Source organism: Rhea pennata, chromosome 9 (genome assembly GCF_028389875.1).
Source record: "Rhea pennata isolate bPtePen1 chromosome 9, bPtePen1.pri, whole genome shotgun sequence".
Classification (NCBI taxonomy): Eukaryota; Metazoa; Chordata; class Aves; order Rheiformes; family Rheidae; genus Rhea; species Rhea pennata.
Window position 1 is genome coordinate 2073649 of NC_084671.1, and position 17940 is coordinate 2091588.

A 17940-nucleotide genomic window follows, 5' to 3' on the forward strand; every position below is an offset into this window, starting at 1 on the left:
ACATTCCTTGGAATGCTGTAATCACTGGGCAACCTCCCCCTTCAGTCCCACACCTTCACCAGAGCAGCTCGCCGGCAAAGGACACTGATGTAAAGTCCTACTGCAACTTCCAGCTGCCAGGTGAACAGGCCTCTTGGAGACATGGAAGGTCCCTGGTCCCTGGGCGGCAGAGCACAGCCCAGAACCACGTCTTCCCTGGCACAGGCCCATGTTGCTGTTGGGTATTCTGGGGTGGGGTATTTATCATTCATTTTTCACTAGTGATCCTATTCCAGCCCTGAGTAGTTACCTTCGAGTGGACAATTCCCCACTAAGATCTTCAGCTCTCACAAAATGACTTTCCATCCTGAGCAACAATGAAAGCTCATGACCAGCTTTGCACAGGAGCTAATGTTTCCGGAGGCAGCACTACTTCACCGTGCACAACCAAGGGACAGCAGTAACTGTCCCCCCTCTTCTCATTCCACTGACTCAGGGAACATCGACTCAGACAAGGCTTTATTAACCAAGTTCAAGCAGGCTCGGCACTGAAATCTGACCTGAGATAAAACGTTACGAATATTGTATCACCAAAGATTCAAAGCAATGACAGACTCAAAGAACCAAAACTTTACACCCTGTGAGCCAGATGTTCAGGCTCAGACCCCTGTCTAGCAAAACTGATACTCTCTTCATTATATGTCATGCACACATTGGGTTTGACCTCAAGTTGCTGAAGAAAGTTGATTGCACCCTAGGCACATTTCTGTGGAAGGAATTTACCACAATTTTCCAAGAGTTTAGGATGTGGCTCACATTTGGACCTCTCATATTTTGGGTTTCTCTTGCCTCCCTTTTACCCATATAATTGCTTACACAGAGCAAATATTGTTCACATGGTGGCTTTTACAAAGGAAAGGTTCATAGTAGGACTACAGGAATAACTACTAGGCACAGCCAGCTGGCTATTTCACAATGCTTCTTCTGTGTTTGGTTTGTGTTTGCGAGTGAACACTGTGCAAAGTCAAAACACCCACATAGCAGTGGCCTGTTTGACTATGCCAGAGAGGAAGGGGCAGGATTCTCATCCTCTGCCAGGCGAGTATCTGCCAGCTTCAATAACTAAAACAAACACCAGATGCAGCTGGGCAGCTTGGTCCTGCGTGCCGCTGTCTCAGGAAGCCTGGCTGTGAGAGCTGCACAGCAGCTGGCCTCTGATCACCTGGGTATGGGATGGTCTCAGCCGGCTCTGTGCTTGGTTGCCACTTATTTACATTTTAAATCTTTACATTTTTTCTTTTTAAATGACAAAATAAAAAGGGACCCATTATTCACTGTCAACATTGCAAGCTGCGTGGGTAGATCAGTCCTCACAACCACAGCTATGACCATCAGCTCACCTGGATAAGTGCCGGATCACACCGTGGGTTTTACGTTCCCTCCCTCAGCTATCTGGCCCAGCACCAATGTCTCATTGCCCGCTCTAAGACCTTCACCAGATTTCCCCAGCTCTGAGAAGAAAAACTGACTCTCTCCTGTGAAACGCAACACGAAGGGACAGGACTCGCATGCAAGACACGCGAACCTTGCCAAGCCCAGCTTTGGGACTCTCTTGCAGCGCCGGGGAACACAGGCAGCACCGCTATCTCCTCCCCGACACGGTGTCAGCAGCGCCTCGCAGACCTAGCTTTGAAAATCTTACTTCACACCTTTGTTGTCTGAGCCACTGCTCGAGACTTTGTATCTTGAGCCCCACTTGGAGAAGGCAAACCGTTTTGGTCCGTGCTCTGAAAGTCAGCCCTCCACTTCCAGCAGCGCCTGTGCTACCCAGCGACTCAGTCTGCCTGGCGGGATGCACCAAGAGACCCCCCAGCAGGCTGCACCCTGTCCCGTCTCTCTCTCGAGAGGGTTGCTCTTTCAGAACGACCAAGCAAGACGCTAGCGAGAGCGGAAGCCGTGGGGCTCGCTGCTGTTCCCAGGCTGCGTCCCAGCAATGGCTGAGGGCAGGGCTTGACAGCTCCAAAGCAAGCACAAACGTAAAAGCAACGGGGTATAACGCACCTACTTGGGAGGCTGGTTACTCAAGCACAACACCCGTGCTTCCTGTCTCCAGAGGCTGGAAGCCAGCCTGCTACTCTGCAGAACCATTCCAAATATTTGCCCTTAATTTTAAAATAGCAAAGAAGCCTTGAATTTGCCAGTTAAAAGGGGAAAATTAATCTATATGAATTACATTGTTGAGCAAAATCTGCTGTTCAACAATCTAATCTGCCAGCTTCATCCGTCCATAAAGCATTACACATTCCTCACAGTAACAGGGAGACCACTGAGAATGCAAATCCAAGGAGCTGATTTTTATGTGCTAATCACATCCCAGGAGTAATCAAGGTATTCTGATGCGTCTTGTGCCTGCCACATTTGGAGAGCTAATTAAATCCAGTCCCTTAAATAAATTTCTGAAAGCCAATCAACTTGCTAGAAAAATGACAATTATTCAGATACCCTCTAAGAAGCGAACATCCACCAGTACTGGACAAAGCTTACGACACACGCATGGATTGTCTTTAGAATCCCAACCAAAGCATTAGAAGTCACTAGAAATTAAGGAAAAGGCCGTTTTACAAAACGCCAGCTTTCAGGCATTGTCCCATGTTCCCAGGCACATGTTCCTCCTAGGCTTGACACCCTGCTACATTTCCTAAAGGAAGGGACTCTAGAAGCTGTTTAAGAAGCTTAAAGAGCTTTACTAGGTTTCTGTAATAATAAAGATTATTTACCAAAAATATTAAGGTTTGACTATAATTGGAAAATGCAGTTATTGTTGGATTATCTAAGAGAGCTCTTGTAACTAAATAAAAAGACTATTTTGCATAATGTCTGATAATGCTCCTTGTGAAAAGCTGAAGAAACTCAGTTTCTAATAACTGAGAAATAATAACCACTGAAGACCAAATTCAATTACAACATACTCCATGTCACGTGACAAACTTTTCTCCGAGTCACATTGGTATAAAGTTCAGACAATTTCACTGAAATTTCAGCTGAGTTGCTTTGAATTAAGACAAAGGTAGAAGAGAAAGCAAAAAGCTCATCTCCTTGTAGACAAAAGCATTCTAGCGTTCTTGCTTTAAAAAAACCTGTACTTCCTGTACAAACAGCATCAATTATAATGCCATAATCTCAGGATTCGTTATTAATGTATAAAAGCAGGCAAGTTATTTGCTGTTTGGTGAATTGTTATTTGGTTTTGGAAAGCACACTGAGATGTTTTAAAAGGGCCTGATTTTGCAGATGTGCCGAACATAACTGTCTCTCCCCTGAACTCTGCTGATCCCGTGGAAGTCTGGGACCCAAAGAGCACGGGTGACTCTCACAGTGTTGGCTGTGGCTACTACTTACCACGCTGTTTGCAAATAGAAACGTGTATTTACCTGAGCAGAATGCATTGAGTTTGTGGTTATTCAACAAAATAAAGACTCCCTAGTCAAGACTGAAAATAATACTTTAACCCGTGGAAGGAGGAGCTTTTAAATTATCTGAAACACAACCTTCAGCTGCATCGAGGCAGAGGGGAGGATTCTCAGGCACCAGTCACTGCCTGGTATGTTATGGAAGTGCTGAGACGTGAACGGCCATGGAAGTGGCAGTGCCGGAGACGGCAGGTCTGAGCCCTGCGCACTTGGAGCGGGCTAGTCACACGCGCTCCGCGACTGCCATTAACTTGCATAACAGCAGAGGCAATCTAACACTGAGTACCCTGGAAAATCTCACGCTCTCAGTCCTCAGAGAGGGGCATAAACAAATGCAGTGAGCAAACTCTTGGCTCAAGTTAGCCATGTGGAGTAAAGAGAGTAAAGGAAAAAGCTGAGTGTTAAAAACCGCTGGGAAATGGTGTTGCGGAGGAGGGAAACAAAGAAAGCAAACTGATGTTGTTCTGACTTACAGATTTTCCTTTCCGAAAAAGAAGCTGGTTGCCAGCAAGAGTGAAGTAGCGGGTTTTCCACCTTTTGATAAACTTCCATCGGACTTGCTTCTCCTTGAGCTTGCCTTCCATCAGAGGCTGGCCATCCTGATTTACAACTGGGGAGGGGAACAGACAAGGAGCAGGTTATTTCTTTCCTCTTTTTGCCTCAGTGGAAAGCCAGGCTTCTGCTGTGATGCAGGCTTTTTGCAGTTTCGCACATTCCTCGTGACCTCAAGTATTCAGTTGCCATTGAAGAAAGGCATTTGAGCCCTGAGTCACATTTGCTTGGGAGCTGACAATTCATACTGCTCCGTCTATCACATTTTTCGTTCACCATATACTTACCCCCACCATAAAGTCTCGCAGTTGTTCCTCAGCCCCATAGTAATACTTTATAATTTTATGCAATTAAACTTGGGCACTCATGTTGTCTCTGGGACTTAAAGCCACACTATATTATTTAATATAGAGTCATATTCCTGCTATAGAATATGGATAATAAGATTCCAGGGACCTGACTCTCCATTAACTCCAATAGTTTGCTTATTTCCAGAAACAGTGCTATGGATCAAATAAAGAGCTAGAAATACAATTTCTAAATGGAGCTAAGAAACTAGACCCCGCACGCGATGGGAATAAACACCAATCTCTCTTCGGTTCCTCAGCAAATTCCAACCTAGAAATGCGACATTTGGCTGGGAAAAGGCTGGTGAGACGAGGAGCTTTGTGAGCTCCCAGGCGTGACCCTGCCCTGCCTCGTCCAGGGGCCGAGGCGCAATTCCTCCACGCACTTGCGGGGACAGCGGTGCTTTCTGTCGGCCCTGCAAGTTTGTGGGGATCGCTCCTAGTTACGTCTTTAGTGTCTTTTCCAGTTCTTTCTTTAGGGGTTTTGCAAAAGTCATTTAACGGTAACAGTCAGTGTCACAGCCGGTTTCGCCAGCCGCGCGCGCGCTTTCGGGAGCTGCTACAGCGTGCAAGAAGCGCGCACACAAAAAGGCATTTTTGAGCACAGGGAGAGTCGAGCGACCGAGCAAAGTGCAGCACCGGCTGCGCGGTCGGGGCGGTGCTGCTCCTGCCGCGGGGCGCCAGCCCGGCGGGGGAACCGGCAGCGGAGGAGAAGAGGGAAGGAGGGAGCGGCGCAGAGAAACCTCCCCGTGCTCCCGCGCGCTCCCCAGCCTCCCCTTCCGCTGATGGGGCCGTTTGTCACGCTGCACGCATTACAGGGAAGTAACGAAGTCAGGCCAACAAGGAACGAGCTAGGCCTGAAGTTACAGACCTAGGGAACTCGCCCTGAAACTGCTTTTTCAAATTCAGAATAATGGAGCATACGATTTTACGTTTTTCAGGCTGCAGCTCCTTCTTTTCCTTTCCTTCCTCTTCTGTCGTTACACCGACAGACAGAACACGGCAGGGCAGACGGACCGAGCAGCAGTCCAAGGCTCAAGCAGTCTAAGAACGGATGTTATTTGGATCTGAAGTCTGACTTGGAGTACTTCCCAGCTCTGTCGGAGAGTTGATTCTCCTCTGGCTGCTGTACTCGCATCCCTTGGCGTAAAAGTTTGTCCGATAAAGCTGCTTCTTAAAAGCGTTTGCTGTTTTCCGCCCGGGAGCGTTTCTGGGCCCCGAGCGCAGCAGCTCTGCTCCGCAGCGAGCGGCGCGAGGGCCCCCAGCCCGGCGGCGCACATGCGCCCCGCGGCTCGGGCAGCCCGGGCCACCGGCCTCGGAGCGGGCACGGCCTCGGGCTCGCCGGCTCCTCGTGCCGCCCGAGGCGGGGGCAGCCGGGACGGCCGGTGCTGCTGGAGAGCAGCCCCGTGGGCAGCAGCGGTGCGGCGCCGTGGCACATGGTGCTGGAGGCCGAGCACGGCCGCCAAGGGTAGCGCTGCCATTGCCTCAGGAGGGCTTCACCTGAGATTTCAGAGACTTAGAGACAACGTCCCTCTCTTCACCTCCTGCCTGATATAAGAAAAACAAACAAACAGTGCCAACACAACGCACTAGAGGTAGATTAAGAACGTATTTTCCCCCGTATTGCTTGCACTGGCAGGCATGCAGGCTTCGGGGGTCCGCAGTGTGCGCTATTTCAATTCCCTTACGAAAGACTGTAAGTATTTCTGTCTCTACAGCTAGATAAGTTTTTGGAAGACATGCTGAATGAAAATGATGTGGCCAAGTTTCAGCTTCTTTAACTGAGATTTTACTGTGATAAAAGCAAGTCATTCCCTCGCTCCTCACAGCCCCCCGCATCCCTCGCTGCGTTCCGCATCTGCTTCCGACAGGCTGTGTTTTCTGCATGCTTCTCGTGCCACCGCAGATGGGTTACAACACCTAACCTGACAGCGGGCAAAGCAAAACAAACGCCTCTTCTCTGCAAAAATTTTCTGTCATTGCAAAATGTCATGCACACAAATTTACAAGGAAACTGGTTTCTGCCTGCACCAATTTCATAATACACTGTTTAGCTGGATAGAGCCACATTTTACACGCGGCCCCTTAACAGTAGCTTTTCATTTCATTAAACATTGCTTTCAAAGCTGCCGTAGATACATACGTTCTCGCTTGCTCTAGAGATTTTCCTCAAGCGGAGATCTTCGGCCCCAGCTCTGCAGAGAAGCGAAACCCCTCGTAGCTCCTGAGGCCACTGGCCGCCCACGCGCCCCAGCCCTGCCTCGGCTGCCCGTCACGCCGCGATGCTGCACGGCCTTCGGCAGCGCGCCGGAAAAGGCTCCGCGGCACGGAGCGCGAGCCGCGGGGAGACGGCCCGCTCGCATCCCCCCGCCTCGGGCCTTTCCCTTTCGGAAGTCTGACCCGGGCCAGAAGTCTCCATGAAAGAGCCCCGGGCCACGCAGCCCGCGCTAAACTCTGCGCTCGCACGGAGCACGCTGAAGTAGCAGCCGATGAACTCACGGCAAAAAGCCCTGCGCAGGCATACCCCACGTTTTCTGGGCAGGAGATGCTGACGGTCCAGCATTTTGATGATGTCTTGACTCTTCCACCCGGGCAGGACAGGATGGTCACTTCTGCCTGAGACAGTGGCTCTGCTGGTGGGAACACCATCTGCTGACAGTAGCTGAGCAGGGAAAAGAAATAGAGGGCACAGAGAAAACAGAAGATCTGTTTTTCTTGGATGTTGATTAATTCTACTTTGCAATGCCACGAAGAATTGCACCCAGCAGATGCAGCCATGAAGATCCTTGACAGCTGGAGGAAACCTCCTGGGCTCAGAGACGTGGCTCTTGTGCTGCCCCTGCGCAGCCTCGCAGAAGCCCGAAGCGAAGGCAGAGGGCGGCTGTGTGTCTTTAAGGCATGCAATGTGGCAGGCAGATTATCCCTGACAGGGGCTCGGGACAGGTAGAGTTGTGAGAAAAGATTCAAAGTCTTAAACTGCTGTAGTTGGTTTTAAATGACATCTAAACTGATGACTGTATTCATGCCTTATCGTAGCTTGTTGTGCAAATGCCTCAACAGATTTCTCACCTGGTGATCCAAAGCACAACGTACCCGTTGTCCCATTACTTGCCACCGATTTCAAGAGCCCTTTGTTCACCCTACCTGCATGCTACAATTAAGAACTGAGCTGTGATTCTGATAACTTATTTCTTGAAGACTTCTGTTTTACTTCTGAGATGGGATCAACCTCCATCACACTGCACATGCACACATGCAGCTTCCTGGTAGAAGACAATTACCATAAGAACATGTAGCTTGGTGTCAGGAAATTACCACCTCAGTTGCATGTGGGTAATGACAACAGGGGATGGTTCCATATCATTTCCCAAGATGAAATGTTAAAACTGCTATGATAAAGTCTAAACAGCGAGGATCAGTGAACAAATAACCGTGACTATGAGAAACTCCAAACAGGCATCAAGTAGCAAGCTTTACAAGAGTTTGTATAAAAGAAAAAGAAGAGAACTTCAATAAAAACGACAGAGGTAAGACAGGAAAAGAATTTTTCCTCCTAAATGATAACTATAAAGAATTCAAAATGTGCATAGTAATTTTCAGAGTGTGAGAGCTGCATAAACATCTATATATAGCACAAGAGTGATCTGATATGAAAAGACAATTGCTCAATAGTTGGATTTTGTGCATCTACCTGGCTCCCGGTCCCATTCAGCACAACTGTGATATCGATTGCACTGCAGCAGGAACATAGTTTAACTCAAACTAAGAAGCTGTAAAGCACAGAAGCTCAGGCACCAGAAGATCCAGAGATGGTTGGTGGTTAAGAAAGCAACATGAGAAAGGGAGTTAATGTGCAGTTTTGACCTGAAATGGATTTTTAAGGCCAAAGTCTTTCAAAAACAGGATCTACTAAAGAAATGCTGATCTCCTTTAAAGCACTCGCTAGCTGGAACCAATGCTAAAACAGCAGTTCTCATGTACATCCACAAAAAAGTCCGTGGGGAGTTCCGACGTTCTCTTCCAAAGACAACATAATGAAGTAGATGCCAGTATGTCTGAGGGTCTGATTAGAAGAAAAAGATTTGCGCAGGATAAGAATGAAGCTTTATTTCAATATTTTTCTAAACTCTTTTACTTATTTTGAGTGCAATTAACTTCACAGAATAATTCAGTGGGAAGGGACCTCTAGAAGTCTCTACTACAACCTTCTGCTCAAAGCAATGTCAGCTATGGGGTCAGACTAGGTTGCACATGGATTTATCCAGTTGAGTCTTGAAAGCTCTGAAGGCGGAGACTCAACAACGTCTCTGGGCAGCCCATTCCAATGCTCGATTGTTGTCATGTTGAGAGCATTTTTCCTCATATCCAGTCTGAATCTCTCACGTTTCAGTTCATGCCTGCTGTCTCTCATCCTCCCACCATGCACCCCTGGGAAGATCCTGGCTCCATCTTCTTGATCACCTTTGTGTAGGTATGGGCAGGCTGCTATAATCATAAGGTACCCCTCAGCCTTCTCCTCTGCAGGCTGAACAGGCCCCATTCTCTCAGCCTCTCCTCAGTGGGCAAGTACTCCAGCCTCCAAAAACCTTGCTGGCCCTCTACTGAAGTTGCTCCGGTTTGTTAATAATGTCCTTGAACTGGGGGGTCCAAAACTAGACGCAGAATTCAAGATGAAATCTAACCTGTATAAAAAGCACGTAAGATCCCTTATATCCTACATGCAGCTTTAGTTTGTTCTCTAAATGAAACAATTCTCCTTCTGGAGCCTGTCCGGTAGTCCTTATTGGGATTTCATTTACACATCACTGTAGCCAAATGCACATTGAACACCTGGTGCAAATTAGGAGTAAGTGCATGGAACTGTATTAGCAACAGAGACTGCATCTTGAGTAAATCTGTACTGCTGCAGAAATGCAGAACATAACTCTTCTGTCTTAAGTCTTGACAAAATCAAACTGGGTAGCTGGTGACACCCACTGCTTAATGTGGCAGGGGAAAGTTATATGAAAGAAGCATATGCACTTTTAATACAGTTAGAAGAATTTTAAAAACGCAGTCAAGTACCAATTGGAGTGTGCATATTTCCTATAGTCATTTGAATTATTGGAGTATTATTTCTATTTTTGATTCCTTCCCCTCACATGGATCTAGACAAATTGGAAAGAGTTCATAAAACCAATTCAAGAATGATTTAGGACTGGGTAATCTTTCATATCATGGGAAACTAATGAAGTGTACTTTCTTTAATTTGCCCAGGCAAACATACAAATGGGACACGATGAAGTCTACACATAATGGAGATTTTCACCATAGCAGGGAAGTGCACAATGTGATCCAGTGTTTAGGGACAGACAAGAAATAAACTCCTATTTTAATAGTGAGGTTAATTTACCTAAGCAACTTAGGGATGCCACGAGTTCTCCTTCATTTAATTTTTGAAAATCAGTGTTGGATCTCTTTAGAAAAATATGAAAAGATAATGTAGATCAAAGAAAAGGCATTTCTTTAATATAAACACTATTGGGTTAGAGTTTTTTGGCTACTGTTTTATAAAAGATCAGAGTAGGGGATCAAGTAGTCTCCACTGGGTTTAAAGTCTCTCTGTAGGGTGGTACGCCGACATGTATCATGACATCTTTTGCTAAAAACAATGGAGTGACAGGATTCAAACTGTTATATTTACTAAATAATTTTCATAACTTTTTTTTCTGTAGAACCCACAAAAATGCTGAAAATACTACCCGGTTGAAAAATGGAAATTATTTACTATATTTCCATTGCCTCTTAAACCATCTCAATATAGAGAGACTAACTCCAAAATCAATATAACCCTAAATAGTATCCCTTAACATAACTGCCCAATGGAATTATATTCTATTAATTGTATCTTGCTTTCTTTGTAGAACTATTATACATCAAGCTTTAAGTAGTTTTGGTACCAAATAAAAGGTAAAAGGAAAAAAAAAAAAAAAAAAACAAAAAACCCCTTCCAAGATGAACTCAAGTTAGATAAATACAAAGTATTAAATCTTACATTTGAGGAAGCACAAAATCATCCACAAAAATTCAAGCCGATCATGAATGATCTTAATGATAATAAACTCTTCTTAACTTGAAAGAAAGGAATGTGTGGGTGGTAAGTAAAAGAAGATAAATGAAATCAACCTAAGGGAATATGGATTCACTCTCTTTCATTAATCATCACATTTGGTTTTGTTGAAAACCTGGAAAGGACACATTACTGAATGCCACTTTTTATAATTTTCAAGCAAGCATTATAGCTAGGATATTTCAGTTCACTAGATAATCACCACTGCTAGCAAAAGATAAATGTATTCAGAAGTTAATATGGTGTAGGCTATTCTGAGCGAATTGCTTTTTTAAAGAGGAATTCATAAAAAAAAAAAAGCCTCAGTATTACCCGAATCATTGCCCATGGGCACAATGTCTCTTCTGCAGCCCACAGGGATTACTGCAATTTCTTTGTAAGCTTCCAGAATATGGAATGTACTGCAATTCCCTCCTAGGCTATCAAGTGGTTTTGCTGAATGTTTTTTTGTGCAAGAGCTTGTGAAGCCAACTGTCAATACAGAAGGTTATGTTGAAATGAGGCTCTTAAGAGCCAGTTTTTTCTAACAAGAGGCATACACTGTATTTACTAAGATTTTAAATGCCTTGCTTGAACAGGCACCATTTAAAAAGTAGTATAACTTGTTTTTCCTAGTTCTGAGACCATCTGCACACTCAGGGCACATACATGTATATGATCAGAATAGCAGGATATGTGGGAACCCTCTTCCCCCTTGGCTCAAGGGCAGCAGGAAAAAAAAACAGTTCATGATGATTTAATAGCACTTCTGGAAAAGTGTGGTTGTCTAAGAAATGCTTTGCAGTGAGAAGAATGCATGAGAAATAGTCAAACTTTCTCTGGGTTGATTGCCACTTTGGATGCATCCACTATGTTGCTTAAGCATAATTGCCTCTTTCCTTATTAACTTCACCTCCAAATGGAGTGTGCCTCTGAAAACCATGTTAGCTACATCTGAAAAAAACATCACTGATCTGGCATCCCAAGGCAGGATCAAGGCTTTAAGGCATAATCCTTTCCTAAGTCTTGAGGATAAATGGCATCTTGCAACAGGGTATCCAAAAAATGTAACAAAACCCAGCATTGACAAAACCAAAAGAAAATAATAGAAAAAGAATTTGCCTCTGAATTCTTTCTTTAAGAAGAATTTGGTCATTAAACAGCATTGCTGAGAGGGAGGAATGACCTTCTTGTCTTTCAAAAGTGTTTGAGATTTCAAAAGTGTCTGTTCCACTGTGGAATGAAAATACGACATGCTTTATGTCCTTTACATTTCTTACCAGTTCAAGGAGACCTCCGATTCTTTTTCCCCCCTGCCATGTCAAATCTCGTAAACTGAAGATGACACTGGAGCGTTTCCCACTCTGATATAGTTGTCCCCAGCTGCCACTGCTTTATGTCACCAATACCAATAACCTGTCATTCGCTTGCAGATTTTCAGTCCATTAAGCAGTCCCTTGCAGTCTCCCGCGCTGCCCGGGGTCGGGGCAGGCGAGGCACGGCGCCCTGCTGTCGCTGGCCCTTGGAGAGGGACGCTGCGGAGCGAGGCAGGGGGAGCGCACTGCCAGAGACACGGGCCCTCGGAGCCCTCTCCCACTTCCTCAGCAGCCAGCGACGCCCCTGAGCTGCCCTCAAAGCCCAGAAAGCTGCAAATTTCCCTGCAGTTAACGTGACACCACGTATTCTCCTGCTGAATGAGCACTTGCATGGCATCGACTTATTCACCCCCACCACATTTGCCTCTTCTTGTTGCCCTTTTCTGTTACTAATGCCTTTTAGGAACCCATCTCCTTCCCCTGCCTCTTTTAATGTTCTTTACTCTCCCAGATACACTGACCCTTCTACAGCATCAGAGAGGGTCACAAACTTGTCCTGCCAAGACCCAAGAAGGCCTCCTCCTTTTGCATATTTCATTTCTACACATTTGAGAGCTACGTTTGTCGCTGGTTTAGATTCAACTCATGCAAGAATATATGTATTGCTGTGTGCTTCTGCCTACTGTGTTTTATACCTCAGGTCAAGAATGGGGCTGGATATTAACAGCAGGATAAAATAAATGGAAGGATCAGGAAAAAGAGAAAGGAAGGAAAAGCAAGGAAAAAGAAGCAAAGAAAGGAGAAGATGACTTCTGGTTTTAGGAAAGTAGAGATACTTAGCAAATCTGCAAAAAAGGATTGATAGGAAAGCAAAGACTTTGGGCCAGCACATTCAGAGATAGTTACAAATTTGAGGTAGCTTAAATTTAGAAGTCCAACATGAAATACATAAGCTTGCTTTGCTTGCTTGCAGAAGCACTGAGCATCTTATGGGAAAGTGCACTGGAACGAACACCACCACTGAGAAATCCTGCTCCAGGCACCTTGAAATGGGCAATTAGACAGAGAGTGGTCACGTCTTAACATCTGAAGTTTAGCAGCAGGGAGTGACATGAAGTGGTCAAAAAGGATCATTTTATAGTGAGGAAAGATATAACTGCAGGAAAACTTTTCCATATAGCCTCTTCTGGCAGGCGCAGAGAACCTCCCTGAGGCCTATGACAACAACTAGAACTACAGAGTACAACAACCAGAAGGTGAGAAGTCTCTCTAGAGAGGGGCTGAGGAAACTGCCCACTTTCCCCACCATAAGCAGGCCTGTCCTAACCCATTAGTAGCTGTCTCCTGACCTGCGGACATGAAGATTCACGTTGCTATGTCACTATTTCTTGCAACAGAGTTGTGATCTCAACTTGCCTGGGATGGTTCATTTATCCCATAACCCCTGCTCCCTCTCATGGACAAACTTATTGTGCGCTGAAATGATGGTGGCAAGGAAATGCAGTTGCTCTCTGAGAACTAGAAAAAAAATTATGCAAGTTTTTCTGTCCCCCTTTGGCAGGAGCATTACAAGTTGCTGCGAGCACCTGAGAACAGGGATTACGTCTCTGTACGTCTGGAAGAACATTTTCCCTTCTCAGACATTCAAGGCTTTGAGCGGTGTCTAGCATTTCCAGGCTGTCAGCTGAAGTCACTGTACACAATACAAGATTTTTAACCCTAACTTAAAAAAAACCCCACCAACAACAAAACCTCTTATCCTCAACTCTTTTGCCATCTAATGCCCAATTTCCTAATATCCTTACTCCTAAACTTTCATCCGTGTGGTTAGATCAGTGGAGTTCCTGATTTTTAAACTTAGCATTTTTTTAACACACAAAAACATTGCTGGGCTTTGTCTTTACTTGTTTTGGGGAAGAAGAGAAGAAAACTGCTAGATTTTAAGATACCTTATCAAGTGCAAACTATGACTCTGAAATTGGTTAAATGGCATGATTGAGAGAGCAGCATTATTGCTATCCACAGTTTAGAAAAAATACACAAATAAAGATGAAAGTTACCATAATGCTAGGTACCAACTTCGAAAAACCCTTAAGAGAAATGCATTTAAAGTCTAAAGTTACTGCGTCTGCCGAGAAAGTAATATTTCACTTAAAATCTTAATGCTGTACTAACATTTTCTTCCATTGGGGTTTAGTTGATAGCATACAAATGCAAGCTAGATAAAAGGCAAGTCTAACAAAAGATTATTTATTTTCCCATCCCTAGAAGAGGCAATATAATTTACAGGGGCCTATATAGATACCAGCACCGAGAAATGAAAGAAAACCCAGTCTGATTCATGCTTGTAGCCGCGGCGCAAGCCTCTGCCGTCCTCTGTGGCTCAGCTCAGCAGGCGGCCAGCACCCCCAGCCCGGCTGGCCGCGGGTCTTGTGCTCACGCACTACACAGCAGCAGATTTCTGCACGGAGGATCGCTCACTTCTCTTACTAGTTCATTCATAGATTTGAACTCCTTTCCTTGTACTCCCCAGTATTCATTAATCTTACCAGGGAAGGGTCTCCCAGTCCTTCCTCCTGCTTTCCTGGGAAGCACTCTGTCCAAAGCAGTAAGCGACGCCTCCCAGCCCAGCTCACCTATGCACACCACGAACAGCCATCGCCAACTCCTCGGGAAACACAGAACTCCCTGTCAGCTGGAAAACCTTCCAGCTTGAGAGTAGAGGTTTTAATACACTAATCGTTTCACCTTACACAAATGTATAAATAGAGAACACTATCTATACACACAGGTAAGTGGGCTTAACACAAATTTCATTGCTGCCTTTTCACAGCATGTAGGCAAGTGATAAACCCTTGCAGGGTGACCTTCCCCCTTGTTTCTGTGGATAATGTGACACCAAATTTAAAACACTGTGACACATGTGATTTTTCATCAGCCTAAAATAATGACTAATAAGTGAGAGAACACACCAAGACCCTTTGCTTCCCATGTTCTAAGATATGTGTTATGTTCTTACTTCCTAAGGACTGTTAGAGCCAAGTACAATACACAGTTTACTCTACTGAAGATGTTTGTTCAAGTACTCTGAAAACAGACTCAAGTGCCTCTTGGCAGCAACACAGATATGGTCCTCACTTTTGTAAGCTCTCATTATAGTAACCAAAAGGCAATGAAGAACTCATTGGGAATTGTGCCTTCTCATACCCTTTTTGTTGCTATTTACCTTTCATTTAGACTCATTTGAAAATATCAGCTCTGCACTGCTTGGACAAGTGGGGTCGAGATAACAGACACAACAGCAATACCCATCACCACACAGTCCACACTCCTGTAGCTCACAGACCTTCCCCTATTGCATCATGTTTTCAAACCTTCTCAGAAATATCCTAGCACTAGAATATTTCTATTAATAGAATTAATATTAATTATTAATATTAATGGAATACTTATATCCCTAGAAATATTCTCCGCACTTTTCTAGGGAAGTAGAAGGGAAGCAAGATGTCAACTTTCCTGTGATGTCTCCAGATCAATGACTTAAGCAACAGTAGCAAAGTCCATGGCATAAACATGGAAATAGTGTCTCCTATCTCCACCAAGGATTTGCCTTTGCCACCACCTGCATTTGTAGTGGGCCCTGTCTGGTCTGTTGGCTTTAATGCTGCTGCTCTACCAGCATAATCAATAGCTTGCCACAAACATACTCCTTTTTGGACAAACATATTTGAGAATTCAAAACAAAGCTATTGTATTAAGCTTTGCAATTTTAGGTGAGATAGACATATGACAAGCTACAAGGGAAATGAGTCTAATGCTGATGTAATAGGCAAAACCACAGCAATCTCACTCTACTAAGACAAAGTTTCAGCTAAAAACATGGCTTCTCTGACCCTAGTTCAGTGCCACATGAGAGCTGTGAAAGGAAGATGGTGAAACATCCTATAAAGATTAGCACAGGCAGTTCAGTCTGCAGCAGAAGTTGTGGTACACTTTCAAGACTTACTAAATCCAGTGTTGAGGAAATACAGACATGTTACCTGTTAAAATAAATAGCTGAAAAAGTCCATTATTCAAACCTTGGCCAAAATATTCAAAATTCTTGGCCAGATTTGTGCAGGCTATCACAGTGTGGCAAAAACATCTAAGCAAAAGGTCATTCCTCCAGATTTCAATGCACTGATCTAAAACACACAGGCATCAGAAAGCTTCAAAAACAGATCACCAGAATCATCTACCTGAGTAAAAATTTGCTTTTCACTCAGCCTGTTTTCCAGTATACCTGGAGTACTATGGTTGTTATTCAGTATTAACTTGTTCCTAAGAAGATGCATACTATGGATTCATTTATATTAATGCAAATAATTCTGAGGAAAAATCCTCACCACCATGCCCAGGGATGCCCTGAGAGACAAGGAGAATATGAATCGGGTACAACATCTGTACCAGTTTCTCTTGACATGTGGCAACTGCTGTAGTCTCCAGTGGGCACTGGGACGTGGTCTAGCAGATATATGTCCTGTACACGGATGTGCTCCTTTACCTGGACATGGCAAGATGGGCGTGTATCACTCCCACTCCCTAAGAGTTATCAGAGACTTAGTCATGAGGACTTACAAGTCCACAAGTCCACAAATCCTAACTTTGGGTTGCATCCCTTCAAGCAAACACCAAATAAGGTCTGCTTTTGACTCTGAATCTCACCAGAGATGCTGAGGTGAGAGGAATTTTACTGGAGAATTCCAATTAAAATAGATCCTGTCTACTTTTTGCTTGAAAGTTTGCTTTCCCCACTTTCTCCTCTGAGACCACAACTATCTCTGCACAGAGGGAAGAGACACCACATTATCTCTGTGAGCTACGCTGCATCATCCATCCAAAGAGCCTGTCTGCCAGGAATAAATCTCCCTTGCTCACAGCATATCAGTAATGAATGCAGATCACTTACCTGTTGCCTTTTCAGGATTATTGCACATAAAACATTGCCAAGTTCCTGCTTCCTCACTGTAGCCGAATAAATCAAAGAACCTCACTTCTTCCAGGTGCATCTGTACATGGTCCAGATCCTAGGCCAGTAATGAAAGAAACCAAAGCCATTCACCATGTGAACCATTGCACAGTTAACAGCTCGTAAAACGCAACCACAAAGGGCAGCGCATCAGGATCTAACAAGTGCCGTCTTTCATATTTTTCATGTGGACAAACAACCTGCCTGGGCAAGTGTACTAAGTAGGACACATCTCTCTTTTTATCATCAGTAACAGCTAATATAACAAGTCTTTAGGAGGTAGAGGCCTGGTTTGGGATTTCTTTTTTTTTTTTTTTTTGGCCCCTTCAACATTCCTGACAGCAGCGCTCTTAGCAGTCCTGCCCAGCACATTTCCTTCCAGCTCAATCTCCTTGATTACTTCTGGCCCTCTCTTTGGGTTTTTCAATGACACACAATTTAGTGGTCTCGACTAATTGTCTAGACTGCTGGGGACTTCCTCCCTTCTAAGTGGGCAACACATGAGAACAAGAGATAACATCTTGGTAGTGGCTGGGGCCCACTCCCCCTTTTAAAGAACAAGGTTCTGAACCCAAATTTTCTCTGAGAAGCACTAATATACTAATATGAATGTTTATTTCCAAAACTGCAGCAATAACAGGACAAATTTACCTTAGACAAAACATATCTGCATGAATGTGACGTTCTTACTCTCCCATTGAGAACAGTCAGGGAAGTACCAATTATGCATCTTAAAAGAAAACTTAATGTCTAACTTGATCTAAGAAGCCTACAGAAACTACACATGCAGCTTCAAGCACTTGAAAAGCTGAATACTCCTCTCTTTTAGATAATTAATAACACTGTATAATTCAGTGTAATTTAAACTCAGTTATTTAATTTTAAAAATATTTGCGATCTCACACTTAAATAAACGCTGGTGTTAAACAACACTCAGTTACTCAGTACAAACACAAAGAAAACCAGCCAAGCCCGCTCAGAAAACACTCCTCTTTATTTGCGTGGGGTCTTCACAGATCTTGAAATACTGCATGCAGCAGCCCAAAGAAAACATGAATTTACACAGTTCATACAGTCAATGGAAAAAGTACCTTCTCTTGCCAGGGACATTAGTTCAACCCACTGAACAAGGCTGTACAAAGGATAGAGTTGTCCGATTCAGGCCTTTTCCATGTGTATG

General features: G+C 44.4%; 1 protein-coding gene across 2 annotated transcripts in view; it reads right to left on the reverse strand.

Moving 5' to 3' along the window:
• VEPH1 (ventricular zone expressed PH domain containing 1) overlaps positions 1-17940 on the reverse strand; it is an 86766-nt gene that overhangs the window by 1752 nt on the left and 67074 nt on the right. For both annotated transcript variants that reach the window (XM_062582493.1, XM_062582492.1), the window contains 2 exons: positions 16701-16818; positions 3923-4059 (listed from right to left, as the gene is read on the reverse strand). In XM_062582493.1, the coding sequence (XP_062438477.1) occupies positions 3923-4059; positions 16701-16818 (255 nt within the window). The remainder of the gene's footprint in view (positions 1-3922; positions 4060-16700; positions 16819-17940) is intronic.